The 13279-nt window shown below is 40.3% G+C and overlaps 1 protein-coding gene across 1 annotated transcript in view; it reads left to right on the top strand.

Moving 5' to 3' along the window:
* Nucleotides 1-413: 413 nt before the first annotated feature.
* The window catches only part of myo1ea (myosin IEa), a 50661-nt gene continuing 37795 nt past the window's right edge, over nt 414-13279 (top strand). Inside the window, exon 1 of the mRNA XM_085375631.1 lies at nt 414-662. Within this exon, the coding sequence (XP_085231757.1) occupies nt 660-662 (3 nt within the window). The 5' untranslated portion in view covers nt 414-659. The remainder of the gene's footprint in view (nt 663-13279) is intronic.

The following is a 13279-nucleotide window of genomic DNA, read 5'->3' as shown; positions in this document are numbered from 1 at the left end:
CTTGTAGAAATGATCGTGAAATAGTGTATTATAACATTCAGTGAGTACTGTAATCTGAAAACACGACCTTTAGCCTGTATGAGTTTTCCTTTGCCACTTTTCCTAAAAGCTAAGACCCCACTGACATTATAAGCTACGCCCCTGCGCTGGATCATAGTACCATCTGCCTTGCTGTTGGCTCTCTCTTTGAAGACAGCTCATGTTTATTAGTCGTCCTCTTATGTTTGAGTCTGTTGTTAGGGAACGACAAACTTGCGCATGCCCAGTTGCCCTCCCTCCAGGAGCTAATGAATATTTAACAACACTCGCGCTTTGATTGGACCGAGTTTCCCGTGTTGTGTTTAGAGTCGGGCTGTTTGGGCACTGCTCCTCCGTAAATTGACCATCCGGCTCGTTGTCTGAGGACTGCTGTGCTTCTGTCAGTGGAGGACTCACATCTGACTGAACAACAATGGACGGAGGGCACCGCTAAGGAGCCGCATCCATGCTGTCTGGAGTTTACCGGGAATAACTTGTGTATATTTTGGATTTGGTCGCTTGGTTTTAGGTTAAACAAGTCAGACCTTGTTTTAAACAGCGTGAACTTCCCCGAGGTTCGCTCAGACACTGGATCGCAGGGAATACGACATCGAAGACTGCGACTGTTGTGAGGACAGAGGATGGTAAGCGGTGTTTACACTGGCTGAGATAGTAGGGCACTATTTGTTTAATATAGTCATCATAATCCAAATATTTGCCACGGAGCGGCGTTTCCTTTTTCTAGTCTGCTTATAAAAGTTGTCTCGGGTGTTAAACGTGTTTATTTTAAATATTAATTGAAAGTTTTCTTAAGTAATATTAACGAAATTCGAACTGATAACTCACATGTCCATAAATATAGCTCACAGATTGCTTCACTGGAGGCTTTTAACAGAAAAATCTTTTAAACCACAATCGCTGCTTTATTAATCTTTGATCCCTGACGAGTGTAACATATCCTATGATAAGAAGCGGCAACCTTGGCTGTTTCAGGCAGACTTATAGTTTTTACTGCCTGTGGTGAAAGTAGTCAGAAAGCACTGATAAATTAGGTTCAGTCTCTTTTGTTAGAAAACCGGTTAGCCTTGGAGGACAATGTGTCAGGTGGAGTGGAGTGTGTACTGTGTGCACCTTACTTTGTATCGCTGCATCACAGAGAGGCAGGTTTTTCCTGGTTTCTAAATGCCAGGTCGGCAGAAAACACACCTAAAGAGAAGTTATGGGAGATATTGTATGTTTTGCATATTGGAAACATTTCCTCAACCCTGTCCTCTTAATAAAACAGCTGATACAGACTTTTAGCACATTTCCACTTAATGATATGGCTGCATCATTGATGTTGGAGACATAATGTTTATATGAAGGGGGGTTGCAATATTTTTTTTGTGGCTTGTATATAGAAATATCCTGAAAGGCAACTGAAAAACGTACCCACCATTCAACTTAGGAACCTCTTCCACGTGTCTGTACAGTACCTCAGACTGTAAACATGCTTTGTCCATTTAAAACAGGTAGACCTGAAAGCTGTTTGCATTCTTCGATTCCTAGGTGATGCATTAAAACCTGTCGGTTTGGTTGAGATAATATCCAGTCAGCACAACATATGTAATCCTGCAGCATTTAACTCAGCTTTTGTAGACATTGTTGACACTCACACACTCTTGCTAAAGCTTTTTACAAGAGGTTAAGAAGAGTATCAGTTCGTGCAGAGAAAATAGTCTGTCACTGTATCTGTCTAGAATAGCAGACACCAGCATCGCTCAGTGGTTCCTTCTCTGCCAGATGCTGAATAGCAAGTCGGCATGAGAGCAGCTGGTTTGCATTAGTCTCTCCAGCAGGGAGGTGCATACTTCATCTCAGAGCTGGTGCTCCATTTTCAAACCCATCACTGCTTTAGAGACTTGCTCTGGAATTCAAGCCCTGTCCCTGAAAACAGGATGAACACCCGTTCTGTGGACCTGGGGAACTCGTTAGTCTTGTCGCTGCAGTGCAGTGTGCACACACACTCCTCAATCGGTTCCATACGTCTTTGTTACGGAGCCAAGTTTTCCCCACTTTGCTGTTTGGCCTGATGGACCCCATGAGTGCTGACTCATTCTACTGTTGCACTTGCTGTAAATCAGTGAGGACACGAGAAGCTTATAAATCGCTTATAAATGTGTCAAACACATTGTAAACACAAGTTGTCAACTACCAAAAAGTTTTTGAGCTTTCTTCTATTTTGCCCAAGTGTCAAATCTGGTTTTACTTCACTCTGCAACTGCAGAGTCTCTTTTTTTGATAAGAAATTAAGCATTTCCATTACTGCTACTGTTTATTATTATAAATGATTGCAATCAGATGGACTATTTTTTATCCCTTTCTTTGGATTTGTTGGTCGTGAACACATTCTGTGATGATATGATATTTTATTACATCTTCTCATTTGGACAAAATATCTTTACTAAAGCTAAAGTTGGAGTCAAATGAAGATGATTTCCCAAACATGAAATTGCTGGACTTCCTGCACAGAATGTGGCTGGATCACTGGGACCTTGGCTGTTATAATAATCTTTATTTCTTTATTGCAGTATGGATGCTATAAAAAATGTTTAGGACACACAACAAAGGCAGGATGAGACTTTTGGTTTTGATTTAGGGGGAAAAAGGAGGGACTTCAGACGTCCACACAACACGAGTGGAGGCTGAGAATTATTTCCACAGAAAAGGTTTGATGAGTGACCTTTCACAAAAGAAGCATATTTTAATAGTCGTGACTTCATAGTAAGTGATATAGTGATGGGACATTGGGTATTTTTGTAACTATGAAGCATGATTCAGTGGAAGTGGTTAGGTGGGGAACAGTTAAGCAGTGTTTTTTTTTTTTGTCTCTGTGTTTATTTATTGTGTTCCCTTCACCCGAAATTCCCCAGTAACTGCACAATTTGGCTCTGGCCTGGTTTTTAAAACACTTAAATCTCTGCCTGCTCTGCTGTAGTTCGGCTTCAGTCCTCAGCCACAGTGCTTTCAGTGATGCAGAGAGGATTCAGCTGCTTCAGCTGATCGCCAAAGGTCATGCCCCAGAGCGAGCGTTCAGTGGCACAGTTTCTCTGAGATTGATAGTAACTCTTTTCAGTGTGACTTGTAATTAAACAGCTGAAATATTTTTATTGAGTCATCACATATTATCATTGCATTTTTATTAGCTCATGTCAGTGGAGCTTGTCGGTCAGTGTCATTGGGCTGGCCAATCACTTTATACCAGACTGAAATATCAGGAATAATTTGATGACTTTTTAAAAATCTCTCAATTACTTTTAGGTCAAATGTGTCTGATGGATCATACATTTCATAAACAATGATATTCAGCTCTAACTAAAGACTTTTTTTATTTAGCAGATGTTAGCATATTAACAAACTTAACTAACAAACTGCACCTGCATCGATCAGCATTTTGACAATGTTAGGCCTAAGGATTTAGCTCGCTGCAGCGCTGTGTGCAATAAGCCTCACAGGGCATTTGTCATGAATTCTGAACTTGTAAGCTTAGCTGTTTATTTCAGTTTGAGTTTCAAATGGAAGCAATGGCTTTCTCATGTATCAGTTGTCTTTGGTGTCCAATGGAAAAGCTGTAGTTTATCTGGCTTAGATCCTTCTTTCCAGCTCAGTAACACAACCAGCCTCTCTTCCATTTTGCAGGTAATCTGTTCATAGAGTAAAGGATAAATTAACTTCCTTATAAATGCTCTTACTGTGTCAGCATTATCCTGTAGGCATGCTTCGTGCTAGATGTTTGTTTATTCTCCTTGTTCTTTTACCCTGAACGAAGCAGTGTCCTATTATACCTGCCTATTTGCATGTATGGCTTACCTCATCGCAAACCAGGAACAAGGTCAGACTCATGCAAGTGCTCTTAACCTCCCATCATCCCATGCCAGCCAGCACTCAGCCACCAAATCGCCTTTAACTCCACCCTTCATTTGTCTTGATGCTGCTGTAGGAAATTTGGCTTGTTAGTTACTGTTTAGCCCGATTTGCTCACAATGAAACTGTGCTGGCACAGAAAATGAAAATGTATGTGTTTTTGTGTTTTTCAAGAAGCTTGATACTCCCTCTGACACATTAGTTATTGTTAGTGAGTTTGCTTTTGTTGCTGCTGGCTAATAGTTAAGCTAATAACAACAAGGAATACGGACGTGAGTCGAAACCAGACACAACCTGAAATTTCTGCATTTATTAATCGATTGATTTGAAAAAAAAAGTTAAAGAAACCCACACAGTTAATTAAAAGGGGACCTTGTAACCTTCCTTTGGTTTCCTATCAGTCCAAAGAAATGCTTGATCGGTAGGTGTGGGTATGTCTTAGCCCTGCAATCGACTGGCAACCCCACCTCTCGTCCGCTGTCATAATCTTTCATTCATCTTTGAACAGCTGATAGGAAAAGTGCACTGGGTAAGATGGAGCAGGTTCTCTATTTGTGGATTAAGATATATGGGAAAAAAATCACACAGCTGTAGACAGTGATCAAGGAGGAACAAGAACTTAGTACAAGCTTTTAATACAAGGCTTGTCAGCTTTTCTATAATAGACATAAACAAACTGACTGGAAACAAAGTCAGAATTAGCTGGTTTGAATTAGCTGTCTTTTCTGGCACATATCCTGTGGCAGGCCTGAGTCACTGTGGAATCACCCACTGACTTAAGTGTCCAAACACTATAGTATTGAACTTGATGATCATTTATAAACACTAGTTCAGTCAGGGCTGTTATAATCGAAAGAAGCATTTCCGCATGCAGTCATTTACATTTGTTGGAGTTGCTCTGGTCAGAGATGCTCCTGTCCATTAATCACACGAAGAAAAGCAGAAGAACCCCCACCCTGTGCAAAAACAAACAAACAAACAAACAAAAACAAAACATAAATGAGAACAGAAATGGAAGTTGGATACAGCAGGAAACGGTGGGACTGGATTGAAGGTGGGCTGCAAAGTAGCTTGCAAAGCTTTGCCTCAAATTGAAATGGCACAAGAGGAAAAGTTATTTACTCGGTCCCTCTGGCCCTGCTGCACATCCTTTTCTGTTGTCGTACCATAAACCAATCAGCTGTCATTTCTCATGAGTCGTGCATCAATCTAACCCCCCAAACACAACCCAGTCATGGCAGTTTTTAGTGTTTTATTTTGAAAAGGCAATTTACTAGGGTCCAGACTTCCTTATACCTTGTTTCAGTCAGCAGCAAAATTTAGTCAAACGCAGCAGGTATTACGAACCACTGCAGTCCAGCGTTCTGTTAATCATAAACTGGGAAGCAGCGCAGTAACTTTCTGAACTAAACAAGCCTGAGTTAAACCTACGAGTCATTAGTTGTCTTCTCCATGAGTTCACTTTTATGGAGTCAGCATCATTAAAATCACATTCATAATTTACATGCATGACACTTCCGAAACTGTAGGAGACAAATCGTGTTTATTTCAGCATGAAAGCACAGGGATGATTAATTAATTAATTTTAAATCTTATTCTTTCCTAATGCAGAGTTGCTTCAAATAGTCCAGCTACTCATTTTATTGCAACACTGTATCAAGTACAGTTTTGGGCTGCAGTAAATTAATTAAGGTAATGCTGTGTTTGGTTGGTTTAGTGTTTTTTGTTTTTTTTTGTTTTGTTTGTTTTGTTTGTTTTTGTTTGTTTTTTACAACTTAAGTTTTCCAGCAGCTGAAGTCTATTTCAAGTTCAGATTTTTAATAGACACAAAAAAGCAGAAGCAGTACCTCTAAAGTCCAACTGCTCTGATTCATCTGGAACTGATCTCAGTGACCTTGGCTTTACTAATTTCCTTCTTTCCTGGCAGTCGTTTGATAATGTCAGTTGCAACTGTAGCTTCTTAAAGGATTTTTCTGTTCACAGTGCACTATGAAACGCTGGATTCGTTGTTATTATTATTATTATTATTATTATTATGTAATCAAAAACAAAGCCATTTTTGGCAAATTACCGTAACAAACAACTTTAAGGTTTCTTCCCTCAATGCCAGACTGACTCTTACCTTCTAAGAAGAGGAGACAGCTTTGAATAATTAGTTGGAGCAGAAGGTAACGCGGAAAGCTGGGATGGGTTTTAACATGTATTTTTGTGTGCTCAGTTTAGCTTGACTGTAGTTTGGATTTCACTGATTTGAGGCCCTATTGTGGCACTGGCATGGCTATGAATTGGTTTCCACTGCAGATAGTTTGTTTATGTTTAACTGAAACTGCTTTAAAAAGGAAAACGCAGCACTTAGTGACATGCCTCTTCAGCAGACTTCCACCCTGAACCACATTGTCTTTGATGTTGTGTTTTTATTAGCAACCTTATTGCTATTGTCATCCGTTTAGGAGACTAATGTTTAAAGTATCCATTCACTCATGATCATTATACCGTCTTTATATGGGAGGGGCAGCATTCAGCCCAGCCCTGCAGGCATAGCATATTAACGTCATCGCAGCCAGTCGGTGCTCATGTTTCCAAATCCTCACCGAAGAATAGATTCCTTTTATTATTCCTTTGTAGAAGCTCAGATCCATAACAACAGTGTGAGAAGTCTAAGCATGGAAACTCCGGGCAGGCTTGTTGTTTGCATTATTTATGATGGTGTCCCAGTTACATCCAAGTGACCGCTGTCATCCTTGAAGTTGTGAAGTGGAAAGATGTCAAGAGAACCCACAGTCTCTGCTCAACAATCTTCTACAGACAAAAATATGGAGCTGCTAATATGTGGAGCAGCTGGTTTCAGCAGGTGTAGAGTGGAAACTGGTGTTTTCCTTTCCTCCTTTCCAGGTGAGGAACAGTCAAATCCAGTCTGTGATCCATGACTGTCAGATGGAAAAGCATGTCATTCCCAGTACAATACACCTATATTCACAAGAAGCTGTTCCTACACACTCTGCACGACTCTATTTTTAGTATCCTAATATTTATATTTAGTATTTGTTGTGCTATTTTTAGTACATTTCTGATTTACATTTTACTGGAAATACCTGGCTGGAAAAAGACGTTAAAGTTAAAGATCGCTGTCTGCTGCTGGTGTTAAATATGTGAGTTTGGAGGCTATATATTTCTCAGTATGATCAGAAGTCATATTTCCTCTCGGTCTGTATGCAGGTGTTGTGACAGATTGCCTCCTTTCGTCATCCTTTTTTGTGTCGAGCCAAATGTGACTGCATGTTGTTGCAGTGCTACAATATGTGGTTTTGCAGTGATGCAAGATTGAATTTTACCTTCATAGTTATAAAAATATATTTTTAGGAGGTTAAACTGGTCAGCAAGCATTTCGCTACTGGGATCTAGCACGTCCCCTTTTGTTTGTTTGTTGTTTTTAAGTAATAATGGTCATGAAAAATGTGAAGGAAGGTGTTTTTGTTGATCCTGAAATCTGTGAAGTGATGCTCGACAGTGAGCTTGAAAGTAAACTGAAGCCTGTCTGAATCAGCAGCACGGGAAGCATTCGTGCAGGTTGTCCTTGGCAGTCACGGAGCAAAGAATATTGCTGAGCTTGTGGATAACATGCTGAAAGCATATCAGCTAATGCGTGCCAGAATGTCACTGAAGATGCATTTTTTACATTCCCGTCTTGACTTTCTTCCATCTTGTCTGGGCGGTGTTTGCGATGATCATGGAGAAAGATTTCATCGAGATATACAAGTGATGGAAAACTGTTATCAGGGAAAATTTCCATACATGATGGGCGACTACTGCTGGTCCAAGCAAAGAGACACGGATGTGCGGTACAAGCCAGCAAGAGCTCAAACATTTTTGACCACTGTCTTCTGGTTAGTTTTCAGAATAAATGTATGAAAATATTTTGGTGGGAAAAAGCTTCTTTTTTTTTTTTTTCTTTTTTTTTAAAGTGTGTAAACATCAAAACATCTCAAAAACCTGACGTGCAACTTAAATCTGATCTATTATCTGAAAACTGTGTTTAAAAAAAGGCTTGTCTGTGTTTCCCAGTGCAAACAAAAAAACTAATTTTTAGACCAGTTTTAACTTTAACTGCTTTAGTTTAGAGGAAGACCTCCTCTGTGTGTTAAACTGTGAATGAGCTCTTTAATCAGACTCCAGCTTTTAACTGTAGTTTTCAGCATTGCTTCTGTGTGTTTGCATGTGTGTGTACAGAGCTTACTTAGACCTGAATGAGCATCCCCTCGCTGAGAAGCTCAGACTGGGTCACTGCTCCTCTGACTCCACTCTCTTTGCTTCTTCTGCTGAGCTCCTCCTCCATCTCTCATCATTGTTTATCTTTTTCCTCCACCATGGAAAGGCCAGCTATCTTAGTCAGCGGTTTCGTCTGCATCTGGCCCAATTACATGCAGTGACTAATCTCACACAAAGTACAAGCGTAAGCAGCAGAGACCAGGTGGGAATTCAGCTTAGAGAGTGGTAACCCCTTAAGCACTGTTTGAAATGTTTTGGATCACAACAAGCGTTCAAGAGGGGGAAAAAAGAAAATCGGTCAAAATCAACCCACTAACATAAATGTGTGTTGGAGCGATTCCCTGACTTGCTTTGACGTTACTGAGGAGACGGTGATTGTAGCAGCTTAGCTGAAGTAGTACTAGAGGAAAAGAGTGACTAAATATCCTGTGTTTACTTTTTGGTCAGGGCAAGCAATATTCTTTACAGCTCACCTGCAGAGAGATCAGACTTCCTTGAGATCGTTAACAGCAAACAGTGACATGCCTTTTGCTGCAATGGCTACCATATGGCTCTGTTTGGAAGAGCGAAACCAGGGTGATAAAGATGAGAACGAGGACCTGTTTTCCAGACAGCTTTAGTAACTTTATGTAATTTCAGTAAGCAATGAAAAAAAAAAAAAAAACTTATTTAGGGAAGCTGAAGGCTGGAGGTTAAAGCTCATGTACTGGCAGGGGCCAACCTTTTAAATCTGTTTGGATTTGTCCAGCATTATTGTCAATTTGTGTGTTTACGTTGTGTAATTATTTAGGTCTTTGTTCTTGGTTTTATGTCATTTGTCTGATTTACACAACTGACCAGTCCTGATAGTCCTGAAGTAACCATCAGATAGAGTTTATCTTATCACACCCCCAAATCTAAACTGGGGAGTAATGACTAAACATCTCCCAGGCACTAACAGGTGGAGGCTGTGGTTGTGGAGGGGGCTGAAACTGCAGGTAGCGAATCATCGACACGTCAGAGGGAAAGATGGGAAATTTTGCTGCTTAAATAGAAAAATAAACAAATTAGGAGGTTGTGTTTGCTGTGCGACGTGAGGAGAGTGGGTCGTGTTACGTGTGTGTGATGCAGTGCGGCTCGAGTTGCCCGGCTGATCTAACTCACAGGCTCCATTTAGTTTTTATGTCATCGACCCAAATATGTGATGTTGTAAGTTAATTGCTGCGTGTGTGTAATTTCTTAAAATAGACTTCATGAAATCAGCGCTAGGAACAATATATTTAAACAAAGCTCCGACTTGGAATGGCAGCACAACTAATCTGATATCTGAGGGCTTATCAGATGTAGGGTCTCGCTTCAGACGGTCTGATCCAGGCCAAAAGTCTTAAGTCATATCAACTGAAATGCTTTCTTGCAGTCTCCTTTAGTACGTGACCAGTATTAGCTTGTCTTGTACTGCTGTTCTTAGGATAAATTTAATTACAGCAGCTTTAGCTAAAATATCCTTCAGTTTTTCATGATGCGAAACAGGATGTTGTCCTGTATCGAGACCTTTTCTCTGTACTCGTACTGCTAGCGATCAGCTTCACAGAGGATTCCTCAGCCATGTGCTTCTATGAAAGTTGTGTGATTTCTCCAGACTTTTGCTGCTCAGTGTTCAATGGCTTTAGCTGCTTCTTATTTTAGAAGCGAGGAATTCATTCTCATGGCTTTTATCCAGATCTGTCTCAGAGGGCAGAGGAGAAACCTAGCCCTAACACACGGTGGACTCACTGTTTCAGACTCTGATGTGGAAGAAGGGGGAAAATGGCATAGAAGGGAGAAATAAGAGGGAAAGTGCCGCTTATGATAGTGAATCAAACCCAGCCATTTCCTGTATCCCGAGTCAGAGCTGCTCACACACTTTCCATATATGGTGATGGTATTTGCATGGAGGGAAAGCCTGGGCTTATGGATCAGGAGCGGTGTTGAAATTCCTTTGTAGTAACTTCTGGGAAAAGGTCTGGTTCTGTTTTCAGATTTGACGAGAGAAAAGGAATCCACTGTCTTTTCTGCCCATTAATATTTTTTAGGGGAAGTTGTTGTCACAATATTATATATTATATATATTTGCATTTATATAGATCTTGCCATGTGTGAGCTCCTTCTGTGTATAGCTGTGCTCAGAGGGAAGTCTCCGGTTGCATGGTGATGATGTCGTTATGGCCACTATAGACTCCACATTATGCCAGATGTCCCCTGTGTGTGTGTGTGTGTGTATGTCTTACTCCATCACCACAGACTACGGTAACAGTAGTAAGATTTCCTGTAAACTGAGCCAAAGCGATTTCATACCATAAAACCTGTAAAACCTGAGAAAGTATGCTCAATATTATTTACCATAAAAGGTAATTGATTAGACATTAATGGTGCTGTGGCCTCATATTAAATTAAATTAGTTGAGTAATTAGTGCTTTGAGATGGACAGCTTTGTTGTGGAACAAATAAAAGGTCATGTATCCACAATTCATGTAATTAGGTCCTGAGTCACAGTTATTTACTGTTACACTGTTCTCTTATTTATTGTGCTCTTCACCTTATTAACAGGATGGCAGCAGAGTGGCTCAGTGGTTAACACCTTTGCCTATTAGCAAGACAGTCCTGGATTCAAACCCAGTCAACTGTGTGGAGTTCGCATGTTCTCCAAGAGCTCCCAGGTTTCCTCTGGGAGCTCCAGTCTGAAATACAGTAAATGCTAAACAGCCTCCTCATTTAAGGTGCTGCACTTAGCAACCTGCAAAAGGTTTTTTTTTTTTTTTTGTTTGTTTGTTTACAGTCTGGTTCATGTGCAGGGACTCAATTTAATAAAACTAGCGGCTGCGTGCAACACTACACTAACTGTAGAGAAACATCTGCTTCATAACTTTTAAGTGTCTGGATTTAAATTAGTGGAAAAGTGTCTTTAATTAAAAGTATAAAATAAGCGTTTTTGGTTCAAAGTCACGCTCCAGCCAATCATCGCTGTTACAGTCGGCACAGTCAGCTGCTCCGGAGCTGCTCAGCAGCAGAAGAGTGTGATTCTTTCAGGCGTCTCCCTGATGTCTGTACGTGTGCAGCTACTCCCTCAGTCGCTGCTGCGAGTATGAATATTTACTTAGTATGCTTCCCTCATTAGACAAGACCCAAGAATATGTGACTCTTGCCTCCTACGTTTCCAGCTTATTACCTCTCCCTTCTTGAGTCGGCAGACTTTCATTCCACACATAGCAGAGAGAAATAAAAGATATCATGTTCACTTATTTTCTCTTTGCAGTTGAGCCAGCGCTGTCTCTTAACATTGGCTTTCCTGATGGACAAAAGGTGCTAACCTAAATAAGAATGTCAGAGTGTGCGATGGTAATTTCCTGAAATAAGAAGATCATCCGAGTTCATCCATCAACAATAACGAATAACACTTTGTGTCTTTACTGAGGTCTATTAAGGACAAAGGAACCTCGAGATGAACACAATGCATTTAGAAGGATCAGCCTCACTGTTATATGCTGTCATTTTACTGTACACAGTAATACTGCTGTTCTCCTATTTATATTGCAATTCTACACCCTTCCTCTGACATTTTTTGTGTGTGTAAACAACACCTTTTAAAAGGCTGCTCATCCAGAAAATGGAAGATTTTTCCCTTTAGGTGGTTTTTCCAGATATACATTTTAAATATTTCTTTTTGTACAGTTTTGTAATTTACAGATAGAGAAGCAAATTCACTTCACCAAAAGAGGTGTTTTTGCCGCTGAGAGTGGCATCATCCTGACACTGCTGACAATGAAAGAAGTCGGCATCTCTCTCAGCCACACCTAAAAGTTGTGAGGCCTGTTAATCCGTATGATGTCGAGAAGTAATCAAACAGCAATTTGCTGCTTCCCACCTAATGCAAAATACCCGCTGAATTAAGCTGAAAAGCCGTAAACATTCCTCACCATCTCCCATGCTATGACTGAGTCTGTAAAGTGGTTTTAATCTCGCTGCTGTAAAGAGACTGTGGAGGATATTAAATGCTTCTGGCTCTCCTCTTCCTTGGACATGGTAATTTAGAGTTAATAAGTGAAAGCACAATGACTTTCCACGGTTAATTTTGTACTGTAGTGTTACGTTGTGGCTTTTTCCCTTTGCTGTTTTTGTTTCTTTCCCTTTTCCTGCTGTAAAAGCAACTTTAGTGCTTGACTTTTATTCACATCTAGCGTGTACTAGAGTCTCTATGTGCAGGAAAGATTATAGCATTCGGTGGAAATCCAGGCTTACAGTTTTAACGTGTTGTATAACACTGGAATAAGCAGGACTCCGCGACCTCTAAACCCAAGAAACCAGAATGAAGTTGAGGTTTAAAGTTCAGCCCTGATGCTGGTACAGAGTTGAGAAAATAATTGACGGCCTTGCTAAACTTCATCTTTGTCCTTGGAAACCACAGTTGAGCAACAGTTATTGTATTCATAGTTTTGTTGTTGTTGCTTCACTTATTTTTAACAATATGCCACAATAAGACTGCCTTTAATCGAACCTCACTTATCCACGGAAAATATAGAGGCATATTATGTACTCAAGACAACAAATCAACCATACACTTCTGACACAGAAAGTATCATCACCGAAAGAATAAAAGAACTGGGATTAATATGTGTGTCCTTTAGTAAGTGTCTGTTAGCGTGCACTATCTGAAGACTCTCTGAAACCACAGGCTGAAACCACTCGTTTTGAATTCTGTATTTTGAGGACTAAGCGTTAGCATTTTGGCTGCTAATGGCTAGAATGGAGTTCACCGTTATCGACAAACGTGATAAGGATTACTTAGACTGTGCAAATATCTGCAAAATAGTACAAAGATAAAAGACTAACTGCTGAATTTGACTCACCAGAACTGAAGTGAGGGGACAAAGACAAAACGAAGTCATGCAGTCTGGTTTTGTTTGCACCATTCTCCACCAGTTTTGTAGTTGATTACTTTCTAATCTTCTCTCATCTCCAGCATCTTTATTTTCCATGACTTTTTGTGTGCTAGATGTCTAACAGGAAGATGAAATCGACTGGCGACAAGTAGCCTAAATAATATCTCGCTCCAATGAGTCGAAATTGTGTTCGATTT

Source organism: Diplotaxodon limnothrissa, linkage group LG1 (assembly GCF_057381915.1).
Source record: "Diplotaxodon limnothrissa isolate DT_005_m linkage group LG1, D_limnothrissa_male_GT1.1, whole genome shotgun sequence".
NCBI classification, from domain to species: domain Eukaryota; kingdom Metazoa; phylum Chordata; class Actinopteri; order Cichliformes; family Cichlidae; genus Diplotaxodon; species Diplotaxodon limnothrissa.
This window is presented reverse-complemented; position numbering and strand designations above follow the sequence as displayed.